General features: G+C 42.5%; 1 protein-coding gene across 1 annotated transcript; it reads left to right on the forward strand.

The window, feature by feature from the left end:
• The first annotated feature begins 5,581 nt into the window (after nucleotides 1-5,581).
• LOC115906886 (phospholipid scramblase family member 5-like) lies at nucleotides 5,582-21,860 on the forward strand. The gene is made up of 11 exons (XM_030954419.1): nucleotides 5,582-5,638; nucleotides 8,409-8,621; nucleotides 9,928-10,183; nucleotides 10,883-11,092; nucleotides 13,653-13,804; nucleotides 17,717-17,759; nucleotides 18,608-18,828; nucleotides 19,737-19,898; nucleotides 20,537-20,698; nucleotides 21,585-21,663; nucleotides 21,742-21,860. The coding sequence occupies exons 4-10, from the start codon at nucleotides 11,080-11,082 to the stop codon at nucleotides 21,621-21,623; spliced, it is 792 nt and encodes a 263-aa protein (XP_030810279.1). The 5' UTR covers nucleotides 5,582-5,638; nucleotides 8,409-8,621; nucleotides 9,928-10,183; nucleotides 10,883-11,079; the 3' UTR covers nucleotides 21,624-21,663; nucleotides 21,742-21,860.
• The last annotated feature ends 1,404 nt before the right edge of the window (nucleotides 21,861-23,264 follow it).

The raw sequence follows: 23,264 nt of genomic DNA on the forward strand, positions 1-23,264 counted from the left end.
ACTGATCCATGGGCATATATACAGTTAAAGTTTAAAATCCATGAAAAGACATATTCACAGGGTTTGTGAAAAATGAGACAGTTTTCCTTCCCTTAATGACAAGGGATCTCAAATGAGTTGTGTTGTCAATGGGAGAGCAAGAGGTTATATAGTTTTCCATAATCTATAAAGCTTCTTCAGAATCATGTCATTAGCTTTCCTGTGGCAGAGCACAGCAGAGCTAATAATGCAATTATGGTTCATGTAGTTAAACTATGCTACTGATATTTTTTTTTCCCAGGAGGCCTTCATTTCTGGCAATTCTAATCATCTTCATTGTACAGCTGTATAGATTCCATGTTTCACTCTGAGGGAAATAAAATTGCAAATAAATACCATCTCTCCTAATGTCTCTGTAAATGCCAGATTTAGTAACCATTAACCAAATGTTGGAGTTCATAAAATGTAACGTATAGTTCTGTGTGTGTATATATATATATCATAAAATGTAATGTATAGTTCTGTGTGTATATATATATATGTGTATATATATATATATGGCACACTCATATACTAGTCACCAGAACAAACTATTGTGCTGCAATAAACAAGAGTAGAATTTCTTCCAGTATTTCATTATTCTAATTTCTTGCTGCTATAATTAATACATTTTTGGTTTTGACATGCCAAGTCTCTCCCTGGCTTTCTGCTGTATTCAAACTGTAAGTATCAGAGTAAAATAGTATAATTACTACATAAAAATGGTGTGTGTGTGTTTAGCAGGAGGGGGATTCTTTTGAACAAATCTGGGACTGGGAGTTCTGTATCTGGTTCTGTATTACCTGATACTCAAGAAGTATAAGAGCTGGCAAACACAGGCTAATTAAGATGTTATTTAGTCTATTATTAAGCATTAATTTAATACTCCCATTAATGAAAAATTACTTTAAAAAATCTATCTCTGCCAGTCCCCACTACAGCAGAAATATCAATCCTGAGATATTGAAACCCTAATTAAAAAACACAAAATATGAAATAAGGATATTCCCTGCTTCTGTGGTCTCAGTCTTCCATGATTCAGATTCTTCTCAGAAGATAAAATTTTAGAGCAATGAATCTCTGAAAGCACTGCCCTGTTTTCTTGTGTGGAGGGGAAAGTTTCTCTAAACTTCTGTATTTTTCTGAGTAAACTGCCAAACACATTACAAAGCCTTTCAAAAAGATGCATAATAAAGTGATGATAAGGCATGTTAATAATTCTGCTGACAATCATCCTTCTTTAACATGCCTGGGACATAAACAGTAGGAAATAAGCACAGACAATAATTGCTATTAGGTGCCTGAAGAAAAAACAAAGATATGAGAGGGACATGCTAATTAGGCTTCCTCAGTGGACCACATGGTGATGAAAAGGAGATGAAAATAAAAATAAAGCAAACAAAGCTGAAGTATTTAGACAGCCTTGCAAGAAGTTGTTGTCTATGACAATGAACTGTCCATGGCAAAGTCCTTAGAGACAATATCTGAGACAGTATCTGTCATTTTCCTGCACACATCAGAGGCAGGGTAGCACCAGGGTGTCACTTTGGCATCTCGTGGGATGTGCAGCAGAACTGATCAGTCCTGAGGGAGCTGAGATGGGGAGACAGCAGGACCAACTTCTACCAGAGCATCTTGTTACGGGAATAGAGCAGCTCCTGCCATTCCCTCTGTGTGAGTGCTGGAGGAGAGGGGAACTGTGCAGCCATGGGCTGGCACCCGTGCCAGGGAAGGTCACGCGGCTTTTCCATTACAGCACATACCTTCAATTTGTTCACCCATTTCTACAAACTCTATTCTTGGTAATTGTCTTTCTGTTACACTGTAACTGTTTTGGCTTCTGTACTTCTGTAAAGCATTGAAAAGATTCAACCTGGGAGTTTGAAAGCAAAATGCTGTCAAGACATACTCATTAGAAAAATTGTGCACGCACAACCTCCCGGTGTTCACTTTGCTCTCATTTGTTTTACAGATGGTGCTGGGTCAAAGAAGCAGCCTGTCTTTGCAGGACAAGCAGTTCTGAAGTTCTGAGCATCTCTACATTTTCATGTATGCACAAGTTTTCTCCTTAGGTTTCTTTGCTTACCTAATCACACTGGTGATTTGCTAACATTTGCCTCTTCTCTTTTAATTTGGGTAACAGGCAATCTGCAAAGTGATTTGCAGGAACCAAAGTACAAATTTGTTGCTTTTGGGATCAAGAGCAAATGGAAAAACTTGTTGTGGTTCGGGTTGTTTTTTTTTTTAATTTTGCCAGTAATTGACCTGTGATACAGGAAGAGAGCAATATAAAACATGGGAAAAAAGAATCAGGTTTCCAGATCTGCTTTAAGCAGACTAATGCATGAACATGTCTATAAAAATGGGTGATGGGACCAGTAGTAAAGTGGCTGCTTAGTGCCCACTGAATGGTCCTGGCAAACTGAGGCACAAAACTCTTACTGTGTAGCTTGGTGTCCCAGGTAAGTTCCTAGGATTTTATTTGACCCAGTTGGGATGCTAATGGATAACTGTTATTGTATGATTTTTCTGGAAAATCCACAGTAGATAAGGATTGTAATAAATTCCACGTGTTTCCCCTATTGGTTATCAATAGGAAATAATATGAAAAATAAAATTACCTGAATCCTGCAAGGATTACTTAGTGGGCCACTACCACCCCTTCAGTAGATAGAATGTCTTAAATGCAGTAAATGCAAAACCAAAACATTTTCAGATTAAAAGAAAACACTCATAGTTATGCTGTACTCTTGGGTAGAATTGCAAAACATTGATACTAAATGAAGAAAACAAATTGGATTCAGGTTCTTAGTTCCTTTTGTTATTTTTTAGGGGATGAAAAGCTTTATCAGAACTAAGCTCATCTAAAACTTATTATTCTTTCAGTATGCTAATTAATAGAGCAGGATCATGGATTTGTTAATTAAAATAAGATACCTCAGGGAAACTGAAATTAATTTTGCTGTCCTAATAGAGTTACCATTATGCCATTAAATCTTATGTCTTATCTATTTCTCTTGTCTTCCTTCCCTCAAAAAGTAAAAAAAATGTTTTATTTAGTTTGAATTTAGAATCAGAATATTGAATGGTGGTTTTCTGAAAATGTGGAGAAGATCAATGAATAATCTTGGAATAGCTTGGATTTCCAAAAATCTTAGAATGTGGCCTGCACGTGAGTGTCAGGACTGATCCCCTCCTGTGCTCTCAGTGAGCACAGAACTGTTGAGCTGCTCTGTGTGAGCTGTGAGCAGTCACCCCAGCAGCCTGCTAGAGTCACCTGGCAATGTTGGCTTATGTTTTCCAGGGATGGAACTAGCAAAATGAGCCATTGGAATGGCTGCTAAAAATCTGCACTGCGCCTTGAATGGAAAGTGTTTGCTGGAGGCACGGTGGGATGTGGCAGCAGATCCTGTGCTGGGCTGGGTGTGTGCATGCTGGTGATTCAGTTCACAGAGTGTTTTAGGGGAGTCCTGGTCACCCTCACCTGCTGTGCTTGGGAGTTTTGGCTCAGTCCTGGGCTGTGCAGACTGATCCCTGCTGGCGGCACCAGACTGTGCTCCAGGAGCCCACCACAAGCTGCCAGTGGGGTTTGGCTGCAGAGCCACCTGAGAGGCAAAGCCCAGAGCTCCTGAGCACGGGGGGTCCTGGGGGTCTCCTCTTGGCGCAGGTTGGCTGCTGCTCTGCTGTGCTCTTGGTGCAGCTCTGGGGCTGACCAGACCTCAGCTGGACCTGCCTAGGCAGGAGCTCACACTGCTGACCAACTGTTGGTGGGTACCAACCTCAATTTCAAAGTTTTTTACATTTTTTACTGAAGGGAAAGCACCTGACATATTCTCAGTGTTTTCTGATACTCTGGCATTTCACTACTCTTGCTTCCAATTTAGCTGTTTCAGAGAAGAGAGGGAAAAGGAGGGGTAATTGTGAGAGAACTAGTTTTTCTTCTACAGCAAAGCACCAGTCTTCTAATTTTGCTTGATGAATTTTCAAGGCCAGCAAAAAAGTTCTCCATCATTGACAAGAGTGTTAATTGCAATTTGTATCCAAGACTTCTGTCATTCAATGTACTAGATGACAGAAATAATCTTACTAATATACCCGTGTATACAGAGCACTTTATCCCATTTTATCATAGGCTTAAAAGTGTAAAATTTAATTAGAGACAAGCACTAAATCTAATTGTTAGGGACTGCTGAGCATGGTTAGTCCTGTGAAAGCTTCTGACTTCCCAGGAAGAATGTCTGCTGTTTGCTTTCAGCCTGTAAAGTGTTCAGAGGCAATCCCGCATTAAGGACAGGCAGGATGCAGTTCTGTTACTGTTCTGCTTGTGTTTAGTCAGCTGACAGAGTTTGAGATGTTTTGTGAATTTCAGTTGAATGTGGCAGCTGGTTTCAGGCAAAAGTAAAAATAATAACAGGGGAATTAATTTCAGTTTCTCAAATTAATGGCAGTATACTAAAGTAAGCAGAAAAGTATCCTAAAATATGTTTGTTTCCGGTGTACAGTCAAATCAAGTAAACAGTGGACCTCCAATGTGCTCCTCCCACAGAGAAAGTTATTCTTTCTCACACTCAACCCAATTAATATTAAAGGATATTTATCTGGAGCAAAATAGAACTTCAGGATAGATGTGTTCACTATTTAGAAGAAAATCACTCAGAAGTGAGAGACCAGTTTGGAAATTTCTTTGTGACCAGTGGTCAGTTTTGGTACAGGTTTTGGTGCAAGACATAGTCAGGTCTTTTATGCTGCTCCTTCCTGGCCTTATTTTTTGCTTAAATAACTTTCTGCTTACATAAATCTTGATGGCCACACTTCCTCTACTTTTTTAATTCTAAAACCTGCTTAATGTGATTAAAATTGAAGCACTTGGGTCTGGGGATGAATTCAGTTTTTTGGACTTCGTGCAGCTGTTTCAGAACTGATAGGAAACCAAGACTTGCATGAGCTTTGGCAGTGCCTACAGCCCCTCAAGGGCTGTATTTTCATAAGAACAAGATTTCAGTGACTATTAAAAAAACTTTAAAACTCGGTGCAACAGAAATATTCTTCCAAAAAAAAAATACCCTGACAAAAACCAAACACCCCTGTTTCCCTACAACCCCCCCCAAAGAGACAAACCCCATGCCAAAGCCTTCTTTTTTCCTGTGTCAGGATTTGGTATGGAAGCTGCTTTATGAATTTCCAGTGGATTGTTGCATTTTGCTGACAGCTGTATTTAGTTTCTGATCCACATCAATACTTGCTGGGGTAGCATTAAAATCTCTCATGTGTATTCAGTACCATGTGCCATCTCTAACCACAAACACCCATAAGGTTTCTTCCCTTCCACAATCACTCTGAGATTGCTATTTTGATCCCATTTCTCCCAGCGGAGTTGAATGCAAAATAAAGATCAGGTTGCTGGAGAGCTGTTATTTTACAGATTGCTGTTAGTTTTGCTGTTAGTTGGTGCCCGACAGGCCCCTCGTGTAGCAGCTCCTGGCAGTGCTACCCAGGCGGCGGCTCCGCAGCGGCCCCGGGCGCTGCCTGCGGAATTCCAGCGCTGCGCGGACGTCCTTGCAGGGGAGGAGCTCCTGGAGGCACCCGCTCGAGCAAGACGCCTCACAAACCAAAGTTCAAGGTGAGAACCCTACTAAGTGCTGGCTGATTTTAGAAATTGTTTGGGTTTTTTTTCTTCTCTCCAGTGCAGAAAGCAATACTTGGTGAAATAATCTAACTTGGGGCTTGTAATTGCACAGGGTCACAGTCTGATAGTTATGATTGCTCTCAGCATTTCTCCCTGTGCTAAAGGGAAGGCAAGAAAGGGAAGAAAGAGAGCTATAATATCTCCTATTTTAAAAAATGGCAATAACAATGCATTTTAATGCTGGTCACAGTGGATATTTGAGGAAGGGAAATCTAGAATGTGAACAGTGATTGGTGATGACCCCTCTTAGGCAGCAGGGAAGCTCAGGCTCTGCCTCGTGATGCTCAGGTGCGTGTCCTGGTGCTGTGTGCTGCTCTCATCCTGTCCTGGTGCTGTGTGCTGCTCCCAGCCTGTGCTGGTGCTGTGTGCTGCTCCCATCCTGTCCTGGTGCTGTGTGCTGCTCCCAGCCTGTCCTGGTGCCCGTGTGCTGCTCTCATCCTGTGCTGGTGCCCGTGTGCTGCTCCCAGCCTGTCCTGGTGCTGTGTGCTGCTCTCAGCCTGTGCTGGTGCTGTGTGCTGCTCTCAGCCTGTGCTGGTGCTGTGTGCTGCTCCCAGCCTGTCCTGGTGCTGTGTGCTGCGCTGTCCTGGGCTTGTGCTGCTCAGCCTGTCCGTGTGCTGCTCTCAGCCTGTGCTGGTGCTGTGTGCTGCTCTCAGCCTGTCGTGCTGTGCTGCCGTGCCCCGTGTGCTGCTCTCAGCCTGTGCTGGTGCCCGTGTGCTGCTCCCAGCCTGTCCTGGTGCTGTGTGCTGCTCTCAGCCTGTGCTGGTGCTGTGTGCTGCTCTCAGCCTGTCCTGGTGCTGTGTGCTGCTCTCAGCCTGTGCTGGTGCTGTGTGCTGCTCCCAGCCTGTCCTGGTGCTGTGTGCTGCTCCCAGCCTGTGCTGGTGCCCGTGTGCTGCTCCCAGCCTGTCCTGGTGCTGTGTGCTGCTCCCAGCCGGTCCTGGTGCTGTGTGCTGCTCTCATCCTGTCCTGGTGCTGTGTGCTGCTCTCAGCCTGTCCTGGTGCCCGTGTACTGCTCCCAGCCTGTGCTGGTGCCCGTGTGCTGCTCCCAGCCTGTCCTGGTGCCCATGTGCTGCTCAGGTGCATGTCCTGGTGCCCGTGTGCTGCTCCCAGCCTGTGCTGGTGCTGTGTGCTGCTCTCAGCCTGTCCTGGTGCCCGTGTACTGCTCCCAGCCTGTCCTGGTGCTGTGTGCTGCTCTCAGCCTGTCCTGGTGCCCGTGTGCTGCTCCCAGCCTGTGCTGGTGCTGTGTGCTGCTCTCATCCTGTCCTGGTGCTGTGTGCTGCTCCCAGCCTGTGCTGGTGCTGTGTGCTGCTCTCAGCCTGTCCTGGTGCTGTGTGCTGCTCCCATCCTGTGCTGGTGCCCGTGTGCTGCTCCCAGCCTGTGCTGGTGCCCGTGTGCTGCTCCCATCCTGTGCTGGTGCCCGTGTGCTGCTCCCAGCCTGTGCTGGTGCCCGTGTGCTGCTCTCATCCTGTGCTGGTGCTGTGTGCTGCTCTCATCCTGTCCTGGTGCTGTGTGCTGCTCCCATCCTGTCCTGGTGCTGTGTGCTGCTCTCAGCCTGTGCTGGTGCTGTGTGCTGCTCTCATCCTGTCCTGGTGCTGTGTGCTGCTCTCAGCCTGTCCTGGTGCTGTGTGCTGCTCCCAGCCTGTGCTGGTGCCCGTATGCTGCTCTCATCCTGTCCTGGTGCTGTGTGCTGCTCTCATCCTGTCCTGGTGCTGTGTGCTGCTCCCAGCCTGTCCTGGTGCCCGTGTGCTGCTCCCAGCCTGTGCTGGTGCTGTGTGCTGCTCTCAGCCTGTCCTGGTGCTGTGTGCTGCTCTCATCCTGTGCTGGTGCTGTGTGCTGCTCTCAGCCTGTTCTGCACAGCACAGGGCATCCCTGGGGCTCAGGAAGGGCAGGTGGGCAGGGGCTGAGCTCTCTTGCCTGAACTTATGGAGATTGAGAGGAAATTTCTTCTTCTCCTTCTTGCCTGGAGGAGTCTGTAGTGGTACAGAGGGGAAAGGGGAGTGCCATCTTCTCCTGCTGAGTACAGGGACAAACACCTCACACCAGGTTCACAGAGCAGTTTTCTGAACAGCAGGGAGCAGGACAAGAAATCAAACAGCTTTTCCTAATACTCTGAAATTTGTTACTGTCTCCTGGTTTTCTCTTGTGAAGGTGTTTTTGTGAAACCATTGCCATGCTCCTCCTGTGGTGCCTGTAGAAAATGGAAGAGTGATCAGGCTCCAGAGAAATGGCACCTGTGCTGAGCCATGCGACATTTTGCTCTCTTGATCCCCCTGGTTGGCTGTTACTACATGCTTTCTGGAGGAAAATCTGTGTTCTGCTTCTGTGCTGAGGACAAGGATGTCTCAGTCCATGGATGTGGTTCCTGCAGGCTGCAGTAATTTATGTAATAACCATTAACTGCAGTGGTGCTTGTACCTCAGCTCAGCAGGGATGGATCTCTGGGCCTTCGTGGAACTGGTAGTTACAGAAAAGATGCAATTTTTCTTTGAGGAAAAAAGGAAGGTCTTAGATGTGTAAACTCCTCCAGCCAAGCACTGCTTGCCGTGATCTAGATAGGCTCATTGATTTTGATGGATCCATGCTAACTTGTGCCTTCTAAGGATTTTGCCCATCAATTTTTATCAGCTTTACAGTATGGGATGGAACAAGAATGTTTTAGAGGTAGCAGGAATGTATGACTCAATTTCTTCTTCTTTATTTTTTTTAGTAGCTGTGAATGTGTTTCAGATGCGCAGCGCATTCACACAGAGGAAGGCAGTGTACTCTGTTTCACTGCTGAGACTCTGACTGGTGGAGCCAATGCAGGCAGTGATTTGGCTCTCCTGGGCCTTCTTCAAGAGGCAGAGGCAGCCAGTTCAGTGTCTTGGTGAAATTCTCCTTTGGGTGCTGCTGCTCTGCTTCCTGAAGGCCCTAAAATATGGTGAGAAGTAGCAGTACACAGTTCTTTAAATGTTTATCCTCATTTCTTGAGTTCCACCTGTGCATATCTAAAGGGCGCCAGAGAATGGCTGTCTTTGTGTCTGAATAAATATGGTAAAGTCTTATGTACCTGATGTCTTAGTGAGAATACTTCTAATCATGGCAGCAACCTATTTGGATCAATATATGAGTATTTATTTAAAAGAAAGAAAACACCAAAAATTCAGATTAAATTTTTAAATATGTGGTTTTACTTGTAAGGGCTTATGCTGGTGCAAGACTATTGTTTGCAAATCCTTCAGAAATCTACTGATATATGAAATTATTCCTTTGGAATAAAACAACAGGAATGGGATAAAAGGGGACTTTGTAAAATTTGTGAAAATTTGTGAAAAAAAAAGAAAAAAACCCACAAAATGTACTTAAAGCCAAGTTGTATTTCTTTCTGTTACCTATTTACTGTAATTTTGCAAATAATGTCATAAAAATTAGTTCTTTGGGGCAGAACTATTTCAGGAAAATGTTTATTTCATGAGCAGCAGGAAAATGAAACCTGGCTCCTGCAGGGAGGGGAGGCTGCCTGTGCTGCCAGGGCAGCTCTTGGGCAGAGCCTGGGTCAGCAAATGAATCACTTGGACTTCTCAAAAAATGCTTTTTAAACTTCTTCTTTCAGCATATATTTTTTTAAATGTGTTTTTTCTGTTTGAGGCACTTTTCTTAATGTATTATGATTGTTTTATGCAGTGACAGAGTTACTGGGACTTTTTTTGCCCTGTAATTTTCTGGGAGGTAAAATAAATCTTTATTAATTTTTTAGAGATAATTGAATGCCATCTCATTTGAATTCTCAGCTATTGTTTTAAAAGATAGGTTTACTATATTTATCCAGAGCTTTCTCTGTACTTTTTCTTGGTTTTTTAGGCTTTGTGTCTGTTCTCTGGGTTAGAGCCTCTGCTCCAATGAAGCCCATCATTGACAGGGAGAAAGGAAGCAAAAACTTCTGGTCATTCTTAATTTTTATTTCCAGTTATGTCAAACTTCCTCCTAATCCAGAAGGATTTGTTCAGTGCCCATTTTTCAGTCACCAAAATCTTTGTCTCTGTCACATCTGGCTCCTGGGCTGGACTGTGCTTGCCACTGCACCCAGGGAGTTCTCAAGCAGGAAATGAAAAACTCCTGGGAAATTTCATGTAGCCAAATCCATAAGTAGATCTGAGGCTCTTGCATTTGCTACTTTAGTCTATAAAAATCAGCTTCTGTATAATTTGGGCTTTTTTTGGGATGGGTTTTCTGTATTCTTCCTTCAGAGAATCCTCATCAGCATCTTCCTGAGCTGTAAACTGTGGAATTTAATCTTCTCAACCATACTTCAGACAGATTCAAACCAGTGCAACTTGCAGTGGCAAAGAGGACAGGAAATGGTCCCCAGCACCTCCCTGTGCTCTGCTGGGCTCTGTGCATAGGCTCTGCCATTCTTGCAGCCGTGCATCACAGCTGCCTGCAGCTCACATCTGCTGATGATTTCCACAGCAGCTTGGGCACTCAAGGCTGGAATATGAGCTGGTAAGTCAACATTACCCTCCCTTCTTCTCCTCATCTTTTCCTCCCAGTGCAGTGGGGGTAATTATATATGTCACAATTTTGGACAGTGCTTGTCTAGCACAAACAGTGCCAGACTCTTTCAGTTCTCCAAATCCAGTTTAAACATCTCACAGAGATCAGCAGAGCCCTGTGTGGATATATTGGGGGGCATGGTGGTATGGGAATGTACAGGATGATTTTCTGGGACTCTGTGTAGGCATGGCATCCCTTGGAGGACATCCTCTGGCTAATGTTACATGGATGGAATACAGTGAGAAATCCAAGACGGCTTTTCCTGCTCTGTGCATGGAAGATGCTGTGGGGTCAGCTGCAGGGAAATCATGGAATCATAGAGTGACCTGGGTTGGAAGGGATCTAGTTCCAAACGCCCTGACTTGGACAGGCACAACTTTCCCTAGACCAGGGGGCTCAGAGCTCCATTCAGCCTGGCTTTAAACACTTCTAGGGATGAGCTGTCCACAACTTCATTGGCTCCTCTGTCTTTACTGGATAACCTGAAGAAGTGGAGACACAAACACTGAGCTAAAACCATAGGGAATCTTTATATTCCCAGAATAACCACAGACGTTATAAAGCAGGTCTAATATGTTCGTTTAGGCAGTGGGCACAGTGCAGCTTTGTCTCTGAGCGCTGGCTGCACTCGTTTCCCTCTCTCCCCAGCACGGACGGGCGCAGGGTCGGGGCGCTCCCCCCACGCAGCGCTCGGTGCCGCTCCCGCCGCGCTCCGCCAGCGATAGCCGGGACACAGACACCCTCTGAAGTCCTGTGCCTGCTGTGAGCCTTGTTTTATTTGCTGCAGCAAGAAAAGCCTTTTCTTTTAACCCGGCTTCCTTTGAAGAGGTAACTCAGGAAGCTTCATGGCCTCTCAAGGTAAGTGCATCTGTAGTCTGTATTTTTAGACCGTGTTTACAGAAAACTACAGGCTTGTGCCTTTCCAGCAATCAGCAGTCTGATGAAATGAGGGTTTCAGGATAAAACCACATCAGTCAAAGCACAGTTGTTTTGTCTTCCTTTAATTTTTCAGCATCCAGCATCCAAGAGGTTCCTAAGGAGACTAAAATCTATAGTATGATGTTATTTGAACAAAATATATTGTGAAATGTTAGCCTCTGCATTCAGACAGAAAATTTAGCCTTGGTATCTTGGTGTTTAAATCTGTTGGTACAGAATGCCTGGCAAGAGTGGGTACTGAGCCAAGGGCGCCACTATTTTTGCAAACTTCTTCCCTATTTCACTTTGAAAATACCACATCAGCAAATGCTTTTCACATTCAAAACTGGCCAGAGAGCTGATAACACCCCATATGAAGAATAATAACTGAAGAATAACTGAATTTAATCAGATTACTCCTCTCTGGGTGTGTCTGTCACGTACTGACTTCAGCAGCAGCCATTGATTACTCAGAGCAATAGGCAAACGTGCAGCATTTGATCTAAGCAGCCTTCACAATTCATTTTCTCCAGGTTTTCAAATGCTTCATCTAAGCAGAAGGATACAAATCTCTTTTTCTCTTGAGTGCAACTCCATGGAGGTCATTCTGTAGGCATGTGCAGAGGCACGTGTTGGCCCAGGGAGTTTCAGCAATGTCTCACTATGTTTGCCAAATGTTTATCCCTCTTTCTTGCCCTCAAAACACTCAAGACATTCTGCATTAGAGCACTGAAAGGTACACAGGAGCAAGCAGGTTTTGCAGTATTGTTTTACTCTTGCAATATAGAGTTTTTTTGTTTTAAAATTTGTTTAGCTTTAGCCATGTAAGAGAAATGTGGTTCTGCATATTTTTCCTGTATATCAGTTAGGAGAAATGGTTAAATAGCAATGGTGTGGAATATGGTGTTTAGTATGAAGAAACTGACAATTCACCTCTTTCAGGAATATGCAACTCTACAGATTATGTTTGTACAGACTACTCACTGTATCATATGGTAACTTTTAAGGTTCTCCATGCTAGTAATGAAATGGGAATCATACACGAAAATAGACAAAGTGTCAGACTAGCTCAAATTGTCATTAATATTTAATGTATTTACTGTTTGTTTTTTGTATAGCTTAAAATTTGACAGGTAGAACTGCAATTTGTTGTCTTTTTTTCCTCTTTATTATTCAAGAATAACACTAACACTGGGCTACTTCGTGGCATTTCATGTAACAACAAGAGTTACGGCAGTAACAGAACCCTGTGAGGTAAAATGATGCAGAAGAGCACATAAAATATTTATTACCTGGTTATACATTTTTAAAAGCCAGCAACAAATTCAAAGGGGTTACTTCTTCCTGTGGTCTCAGACTTTGAAAGAAAGCAGTGGCTGCAAAGACAAATTAAGATCAAAATATGATTGAACGATGAATCTTTCACTGTAAGTTCAAATAATACTAAAGGATCTCATTTAAATCCACGATAGCAAAAAAGAGATTCAGACTTAGAGCCAAAATTCCTTCTGGACCTCAAACCCCATTGTGTCTAAGTATTGTCACAGATGAGATAAAAATGATCAGTTTGGGGGCTGCTTTCCTGCCAAATCACAGGGGCTCAGGTCAGTACAAGGATTTGCCATTTAGGTGGGGAGAGCTTCAGTTTGCTGCTCCTGGTTCCTGCAGAGCCAGTGTTGCTGAAGGCTGAGGAACAATGTACCTGGAAAAACTAGCAGGAGTTTTTTGGCAGTCCAGTGGTTAAGGTGGTCACTGTGCTGTAGAGATGGTGCCTGTGCCTGTGGAGCAGAGTGGATTTACACGTGCCTGTGGCAGTAAATGCTCTTGTTACCTTCACTGCCCAAGGTCACCATCACTGTGTCCTGAAGGACTTCCTGTGGTAGCAAACCAGAAAACCCAGCATAATGATATCCGATCCATTCATTAAGATAATAATGAATAATACACTATAAGAGGCTGTGTAGACTTTGATATCAGAGTTGTAATATCCAGCTTGGGGAATCTGAGATCCCTGGGAAGGTTATCTCTAATTAAGAGAAATTATAGGTGCCCTCAGGATGCTGGGAAGCATCTTGCTGGGAGCCAGCCCTCAGCAGCTCAGGGCACACAGGGCAGCTCACAGGGAGCAGGGCTGCGAGCCTGTGCTGAGGGCTTCTGGCCACCCTGAGTGTGAGTCCAGGCCAGCTCCAGCCTTGCCACACAGGCTCTGTGCTCACCAGCTGTCAGAGCAGACCGGGTGCCCTCCAAGACCACATCTCCTGATTTAACTTCATCTGCAGTGATTCCTCTTTGCAGTGATTCCCCTTTGCATGTCCAAAGGCAGCTTTATAACCTGTGCTCGATGTGTGGGACAATCAGGAGATTCCTTTTGGGTCCTGACCTGAAGTACTGATACAATCACCTGCAGAATGATGTTATTGTTCCAGCTTTGATCCAAGAAGCTCCTAGCTGCTCCTTGGTCCTGATATTTCTGGGTTTTTTTCTCTTTTTTTTTCTGCAGAGTCCCAGGGACAAGCCAAACTAATCTTTAAGGATTACCTCCCTGGTTCTTCTGACACTCCTCAGCAGAATACGCCCGTTGAACCAGCAAGTCTCTGGAAGCAAACATCACACACTCATAATTTGCCGCCTGGTCTGGAGTACCTGAACCAGGTCCTGAGTCTTTCTGATTGTTAGAATTGTTATGTTTTCCTTTTATGTTGCTTTGATACCCTGGAGGATGAGGTTGTTTGGGTTTTTCCTCTCGGGGGCAGGGAAGGTTGAGATGGAGAGGCTTTTTTGTTGTTTGATTTTACTATGAGATAAGGAACATAGGAGAAAGAAGCTTTTTCTTCATTGCTGCCATTCATTTTATAGAAATTAGGTGAGCATAAGTCTGAGTGGCTACAAACTTGCATTAACTCTGTGTGAGGAAGATAATGCTAATGCCAGAGAGAGGAAAATGCTTGAAAATGGAGGCAGAGAAGTAGATCATAGGTGGGGAAGAAAAATGAATGCTTAACTCTTCTCCATCCTACTGCTAAACATGTGGCTGTCCCTTTTGCTCTGGGAAATCTCTCAGCTGCTGGAGCTCAGAGCATTGATGGTCTGCAGCTCTGCTCCACTCTTACACGCTGAGTAAGGTGTCACATGCCCTGCCTGGCATGGGCAGGGACAGAAGCAGGCCCCCAGCATAGTCAGATCATGATTCTGATACACCTCTGCTGTGTTTGCATTTTGGTGATGCTGGGAAATGTTTACTTCACTCAAGATATGTATTTTAGGCACACATTTCTGCTAGTTTTGTATAGAAGCAGAGATTGGATTTATGTTATGTTTGGAGCTAAGTTACCTAGATAGTAATGAAGTGGAGAGACTCTTCAGAAGCAGTCTTTCATGTGGAGTGATGAGTTTCATTTCAAATTGCCTGAGCACAAAATGATGTGTGTTGTCAATTACACCAGCATTTGCTTACAGACCGTGGAAGCTGCATTTTTTAGTCTAAAAGTGATTGTGCTAGTCAGTGCTTGGCAGGTTACATATTCAGGCTCCTGTATGAACACGAATTACATCTCAGATTTACCCAGACAGTGTAGGCAAGCAAATACCATCACTCCATTTTATAGGAGCTTTGCATCTGACGTTAAAACAGAAGAGCAGGTCACTCTCAGAGCTACAGCTGGAACTGAAGGCCTCATTCATGCCTGTTCTTGGCCTGGGCTGCAGCCCTTGCTAAGGATTCTCAGTTTTCTCTGCAGTCTGAAAAGTGGGAAGCGTATGTGCAGTGCTGCTGGCTGGCATGTCCCACAGCTCGAGTTCCCATGTGCTGCAGAACCTGTTGGTGTGTGATGCTGGAGCCATACTGGCCCTGTGGCTAATGAAAGGGGCTCCTTCAGGATAGATGGAGGATAGATGGAGAATAGGATGGATGATAGGATAAAGGAGGTCTCACCAGCAGGGAGAGGGCTGCCTGCAGAATGCATGTGGGATTCACAGCTGCAAGGGTAATGCATTTGGATTTATCCTCATGGACTAAGAGATTTTCACAGAATTAAATGCTTGAATGAAGATGTTTCTAGCAGAACTTGGAAATTATTTATGCTACTGGGAAGATTTCTAGAAGATTGTGTTTCATTCTGGTGCTGTGTGTATTGGGGAAAAGAGGGTCCAAACTCTTGGAAACAGGCACAGAGAGGTGCTACTGGAAGTGCATGGGGAATAGAGAACCTTTAAAACAAGACTCCATCTGTTTTATCTGTAGACTAAAAACAACAGTGTTGGAGAGGGAACCATACTGAGTGCCTAGGAGAGTAAACAGACTGTAGGAAAGAGACATACTTAATTTATAGAATTTCGTTACTAGAAGACAGATTATATAGAGAGTGGTTGTGAATAAATACAGAATAAAATAGAAATGACATACTCCAGCAGGATTGAGCAAGATAACTGGCTAGATTTGAGAAAGTTGAATGTAGTTCTCAATAAGACCATGACATGTTTGACTCTAATACAAGGATTCAAATTGAGTCAGTCTCAGACAGATCCCTGCAGACTCATTCTAAATAGCAACCCAAGGATTGGATGAGAGGAAAGGAAAATGTGTGTCCTGTAGGTAAAGGCCATCCAGCAACATTCCACACCCAGAGTGAGTACAGGTGAAGGAATCATTCTGATCAGCTTTCTAAGTCTATCACTCTAATAACTTCCTACAGAAAAAAGTTACCTGAACTTCATCACTGTCTTCCAGATTACAGCCATAGCTTGAAGAGTAGTTCAGTGACCATAACAAAAATCAAATGAACTTTTTCCCATAGCAGGAATAGACAGGTGAAACCTTGCAGAAGAATTTTCTGAGTATTTCAACTGCATGTTGTGCCACCACTCAGGTTTAACTACTTTTGTAGAAAGCTTCTTTGTTTAGACTTGGTTAGACTGATCAGATGTAAATTTGATGCCCACAGAACTGAATACTGAGAATTAACTGTGTATAAGGAATTTTAACATATCTGAGCTGAAGGGGACCAGACCCTTGTTAAGCCAAAGGGCTTTGAGTGCTTTCAAATGCAAGTGCAGAATTCCCTCAATCCAATAAAAATGCATCAGAATAACTGCCCTGCAGAAACCAGTGAAAGGCAAAACAAGGATAGCAAGTGGTACTGCTGTGTTGTCTCAACATTGTTTATACGTTGTGCACAGTAAACCAATTGACCAAAATCACTCAAAGCTTTTAACAATTCAAAGTCATTAATTTTCTTTTCCCTGTGAAAGTCTACATGGGAAAAAGAAATCCATGTTAAAATAAATATTAAAATAGTAAAATAGCTCTAGCATCTTTAACTTTTTATTCTCTTTCCATCAGCAGAGCCCTTCCCATGAGCTCCAAGAGCTCTCTCATGAGACCCAAACAACAAACAGCAGAGATTCTTGGGAAAATATTTTTACGTCTAAATATTTTTTATTATTTCAATTACTGGCATGCACATTTCTGAGATTAATGAAAGGGATAAAGAAGTTCCTCCTTTTACCAGCTTCTCTTTCCAGCCTGAACTAGCTGCAGGAGCTGACTGGAAGTGACAGATGTCTGCAACAGTTTGAATATGTACCAGGCAAGATTTATCAAATTTAAAATATCCAGGCTCTGGAGAGCTGTGCCATGCTGGTCTCAGAAGGCTGCTGTGTGCTTTGTGTCTGCAGCTGTGAGTAACAGCAAAACCCTGGGCCAAGCATTTGTTCATCAGGAATTTACAGAAAAATTACTGAAAAGAGATAGGTAAAGCCTAAAACTGTCACATAAAACAGGCATAAAAAGTCACATAAAACTGAAAGGTAGACTGGAATTAAGTCTTGCTGGTTTTATGCTGCTAACAACTGTTCTCCAAGAAAGAATAATGTTGGAGGGATGATAAGCACAGCAAAGCTATCATGGCAAGGAGTTTTTCTCCTGTATTTGTAACCAGCTCGTGGTTACAAAGATATTTGTAAAAGACATTTTCAGCCAGCTCCGTGTTTCATTGTTGTTTTGCTCATTCTGGTACTCTGGCATGACCATTTGCCAGATTCAGGGTGCAGGGCTCGAGTTCCTGAGATCAGAGCATTAAAGCTGGCATGTGCCATCATTGGCATCCCCTGACTGCCCTGCTGGGCTGCTCCAGCAAGGTCCTTTGGCATGTGGCCACTGCACATTTTGAGCTTGAGCCCAGGCTCATTCACTCCTGCACTGCCATGGTGCCCAACCTTGGGTTTGGGGTGAGGAACTTCCCCTCTGACACAGAGAGCAACAGGAGCAAGAGTAGATTCTGCTTTCTGTTGCTGTTGTCTGCTTTATTTCCCCGGAGAAGATTATTTTTCTTCAAACGTTCGAGTGAATTACATGGCCACAGCACCTAATGTCGCATTCCTCAGCCATAATTTCAGAGAGGAGTCCAAAGTGGGATTTGAGATATCCTTCAGGCACCCAACCTGTGCACCTCTGTAAGGAAAGAAAGCTTAATTACAGGGAAATGAGCAATAAAAATAGACATGTGACCACTGGCAGCCCTAGACCTATCCAAGACCCACCATCTTGTTTATTTTTTTTTAAAGCAGCTGGACCAGATAATTATTCATCAGCAAGTGGATCTTCTGGAAGGTATGGTGCAATCCTTGTCACCCTTTAACAGTGCTGGTACAGGAGTGTCCCCAGGGGACATCCAAGTCTTTCCCCCAGCCCGCTGAAGGCACTGTGAACCCTGCTGCTGCCCTTGTGTCAGGTTGTTATGCAGTGATAGGGTGGGGAAGGCTCACTTTATTGTTTGCCGGTTCTGCAGCAAACCGCTGAGAGGTGAGTAGTCTCTACAACAGTCCTAAATTCTCTCCCTCAGACACTTCCCTCTCAGTGTTAATAAAGTTTGACCATCTTTCCAATCCATGGAAAAATTTATCTAACAATAAGTAACATAATATGGGAAACAAAGCAAAGAGAGAAACAAAGGTCAGAAAACATAAAATTAAGCAAAAGATTTTCTAATTATTTAGTTTCTCAGAGTTTCAAAGTAATGAACAAGTATTAAATACTGTAAAACTTTACTACCGGTAAAATACTGTAGAATGTATTTCTCCCATTCAAAGTGGTTTTGGCCTGATTCTCAAATAACCTGCTGGGTGAAAGCTTTGTCACTGGGGTGGAGTAGTCTCAGGATGTTACTTTTCACAGATGATAAAGCCAGAAAATGCCCAAACCAAAACCTCAGAATCTGAATTCTCTGTTGTGATACATACTTTAGTGTACAGCAAATCAAAGTCTGAATTAATTACTTCAAAATACAGACCTGGCATTATTTTTTCCCTGTATATTTTCTTTGTGTTACTACTTCAAAACATTTTTTTAAAAATCTTTGTCATAGACTTCTAGAATAAATGCTCATATATATACACACTAACTTGTACTAAAGTAATAACAAAGATTATTTTAACATTCTACTTGTTTTGCTTTATTAGCCATACTTGGCACAGAGACCTCCAGCAAATACGAGATAAAGAACCCCTTGGGCCAGAGAGTTTACTTTGCAGTGGAAGAGAACGGCTGCTTTGACCGCAGGCTGTGCTCGCCCCTCCGGGCCTTCACCATCAGCATTGCGGATAACGCGGGCCGCGAGGTGATCCGCGTCATCCGGCCCCTCAGGTGCACCAGCTGCTGCTTCCCCTGCTTCCTGCAGGAGGTGAGGGGATCCCCAGACACCTTCTGTCCCAGCATCTCGCTGGGCAGCTCCTCCAGGGTGGCAGGGAGCAGTTCAGGGATTCACAGCCCCCTTTGGGTGGACACAACTCTTGATGAACGAGTTCTGTTCCCAGTGTGCCGCCTCCCTTCCATGGTGCCTGGCTTTGCTGACACCCCACTCAAAGCTTTGGTGTCTGGTGATGTCTCTCCAGTCAGTGACACCCCAAGATATTGCTTGCACTGACACAGGCAGAGATCACCCACTGAACTCCAGGAGGGTGGAGGATGGAAACTCTGTGAAGGCCACTGGGGTCTGGGTCTGGGACTTGGAAGCAGATCTCTGAGGAGGCTGAACCCCTGAAGATCTGTCTCTTGAGGGCCATGTATCTCTGGGAAATGGCAGAACATGGAAGTAAGCTGCTTGGAATGAAAAATGTGGATCCTATAGAGCATCAGGTCTCTCCTCTGTATTTTTTGACTCTCCTTTGTTCAGACATCTTTCTTGTGCTATGAAAATAGTTTACAGGTTAGCTCATCCACTTACCTTCTTCGCACTTATCCTTGTCAGTTTTAAAGAAAAGGTCCTTTGGTAGTACAGCTACTTTAAATAAGCTTGTATGATACTGCCTGAATACAATAGTTTTTTTTTCACAGTTTATAGCTTTTATAAAGTCTTCTATTGTATGTAAGGTGTTGGTTTCTGGTGCAGCTTTCGAGTTTCATATTGTCCACTGTATTTAACAACACTGTTAGACAGTTCTGCAATATCCAGTTCCATGTTTGGTAAAATGATATGTTACTGTATTCAGTAGATAAATATCTTGTCATTATATAAGCAATACACTATCATGGAAAAATATATTAATATAAAATCAGCTAAAACATTTTTTTGTTTTCTTTGTTTGCTAGTTAGAAGTTCAGTCCCCACCAGGTACAGTAGCTGGGTATGTTGTACAGAACTGGGACCCTTTTCTGCCAAAGTTCACCATACAGAATGAAAGTAAAGAAGATGTGCTAAAAATAATTGGCCCATGTGCAACCTGTGGCTGTTTTGAAGATGTTGACTTCGAGGTATGTTTTGTACAAGTGTTAACAATTTAAAAGTTTAACTACTTTGAATAAATTTCTCAGGTGAGAGGGAGAATGGGAGAGACTTGAAGAAGATCTGAACAGAATGTTCTAATGAACAAAGTGCTTTGCTTTAGTTAAGAATCATAAAGGAATTTTCGGGTTTATCAATTTATCAACTCATTAGCTAAATTAGAAGACTCCAGTGGGTATTGTCTGAAATCTCAGTATACTGTAAGAAACGTGCAAATGGCTGCATAATTGAGAACATGCCTGTCCCTGAGAGGACAGTGGTCCACAGCAGTAATGCTTGGAAAATATAAAAAACAAGAGAGAGGAAAAACCCCCTCAACTCTGTGAAAGAAAGGCAAAACTGGCATAAACTTTCAAGATTGCTTTCTCCCACTTTTTGTCCGCTCTAAAGATGCTGATGTTTCCAAACTTGAGACCCTTTCTTGCGTGCCACTCGTAAAGGGAAATTTGACACTAATAGAACATCGCAGCAATAACAATAAAAGGAGAACCTGACAACTATAGCATACTCAGCATGTCAGGACACAGTCATTAATTCTGTGGAGATGTCATCAGTGTGCGCTTGATTTGTTTACATTTATGTCTGTTCCTGTTTTTCCTTTGTGCAGGTAAAAGCTCTCGATGAGATGACAACGATCGGCAAAATTTCCAAGTATTGGTCTGGATTTGTCAACAACGTCTTCACCAACACCGCCAACTTTGGGATCCAGGTCCCTGTGGATCTCGACGTGAGGATCAAGGCAGTCATGATTGGTGCTTGTTTCCTCATTGTAAGTGTGCAAGGTGGACAGGCAGACCTATGGAGATGTGCAGACCAGAGCCAGAGGGGCCCTTGCTGTCAGCTGAGAACTTCAAAAATGCGAGTGTGTTGGAAAACCAAATCTAGTACCTATAAGATAAAATAACTAAAACATTTTAATTTTTATGTCTGCTTTTTTTTTTAATGTTCTTAAATTTTTGTTTGTTAAACTGTTTAAATAGTATTACACATGCAGTTCAATATTTTGTATGGAAGAATCAAATCTCAGCATACGTTTCAAACCTACCAAACTCCCCCAAACCCCTTATTGTGTTTGAACAAGTGTATGAACCAAAAAAAAAGATTATGTTGTTTTTAATGGTAATTTCAAACCAATTCAACAGTTCTGTTGAGTGTTGTATGCAAGACCTTCAGGTTGCATGAAAATTCCTACAAAAATTCTCTTGTGAAGATAACCATAAGAACTATATGAGAAGGAGAATACTCAGTGCTAGGGTAAATATGAAGTTAGATGCATGTTTTCTAGAATTAAAAATTTATATTTGCTGTGTAGCTCTTTTGCCAACATAATTGTATTAAAATGAAATGGTTTCAAAATCATCTGTGATACTTACATCACAGACTACAAACCAAAATTATAATACTACCTAAACTATTCACTGAAAAGTGTTTGCTTTAAAATTCCAACAATTCAGAAATTTTGCTTTTAGTAGGATAGAAATGACAGTTGAGATTTTCAGATTCCCCCCTCCAAAACTGTTTCTCAGTGGCAGTGATGAAAAGTGATTGACTAATATAAATACTTGATGTAACAAAAGCCTGCAAGTAAGACTTTTGATGGTAATTTTTGCATTTTTGTGCCTTCCATATCTAATGCATAATTTGTTTATTTGTAGGACTTAATGTTCTTTGAAAACTCTTTGGATGGATTATAACAAGATGACAGAAACAATGAAATATGCAGAATGTGTTTCAGTAGGTAAAAACGAACATAAATTGATCTTCTTGCTTTGAAGGCTTATACATTTCTAATTCTTTTTCATTTTCTTCCAGAAATCGCTTGAGCTTTGGACATGATTTTGAACTGCAAAAATCCTTGTTCCTTATAGGAAAAGACAGGGAGCTAATGATGATATTTATTAAAATATGTCTCATGTAAATAATAATTTCCCACTTATATTTTTAATGTGTTATAGCTAAACACATACTTTTCACACAGAGCACTGTTGCTTTGGAACAGTGCTATTCTCTTCTTTCTCTTTTGATGTTCCTGCATGGGAAATCATGAAAGATTAGATGAAGGCTTGCAGCATCACTGATGAAAGTCTAAGTTTAGAGAAGCCTTTGATGTTTTGCAAGTGCTGGTGCCAGTTTCTAACCACATGAGGGTGTGTTCTGGGGGTTTTGCTTTTTTATAATTTTAGAAGTAATTTTCTGATTTGTTATTTAATTAATAGTAGCAAACTGATTTGAAAGTAACAAATATAAGGACATTCCCGATGGGAAGTTGAAGATGTTATCTGTTTCAGTGAGTTGGAAGAATGGAAGTTACGTTTGCTAGTAAATTAATTTTGTGACAAAATTTGTTTTAATGAGTAGCAGCCAGAAATTAGGCTTCCAGCCCTAGACTTGGGAATGTAGGTTCTATTCTGAAAATCTGGTCTTCCACTATTTGCACTGAAGGCAGGCCATAGATGAAGTTTGAGCAATGGTCCTCTGGGTGCTAGAGGCTCTCCAGTCACTTCCCTTTGTACCAGCTAGGGTTAAGGATCTTTGCTGCCATCTGCTCAAGGCTTTCCTGAAAAGGTTTGTTCCTCTTTGTAATATCTGGTGGTTGATAATTTCTCATTCAGACTTGCCTGAGGCCATCCTGGAATAGAATTATTCTTTTCCTTTGGCAAGCTCAGGTATTTTCTATGATGACTGGGCAGAAGGAGCTTTTCCCAGTTCAGCAGTTTCACATGGTTATTCATTTCTGCAACCACACCTCATCAGTGTTCCCAAACAGTTCCAGCAACTTTTGCTAATACAAGCTTCCTTTGTAGGAATGATATAGATGCAAGACATAAACAGATTTTTTTGCCGTTGTTGCAAATTATTTGGTGTATGAACTTGCTTATACCTCTGAAAATCTCCCTTCAAGAAGCAAACCAGTAGCATAAAATATTGGCGGCAAACCCAATTGCTTCCATAGTCACCAGTCAGGAGTTTCTAAGGGGAACATTTTACAAATCACTAGAAATGCTGGAATTTTTGTTGTTGGTGGTTTTTTTTTTTATTTGGGTTTTTTTGGGGTTTTTTTTTGTTGGTTTTTTTTTTTTTTGTGTCAACCAGTAATTCAATTCTTGAAAACAACCAACACATCAACGGAAAGAGAGGAGATAATGAATAATTCATAAAAATGAAAAAGAGCTAAATTTATCAGGTGATTACTTCTCAACAAATATTTAGACTAATTTTAAATTAATGTTCATGGATATGAATTCAAACACAGTGAAGTCAGGAAGTTGCAACTAACGTTCCCATAGTGAAATTAACTCAGGAATGCTTATAGATTTAAACAGTATGTTTTAGAT

The sequence above is a fragment of the Camarhynchus parvulus genome, chromosome 9 (assembly GCF_901933205.1).
Source record: "Camarhynchus parvulus chromosome 9, STF_HiC, whole genome shotgun sequence".
NCBI lineage: Eukaryota > Metazoa > Chordata > Aves > Passeriformes > Thraupidae > Camarhynchus > Camarhynchus parvulus.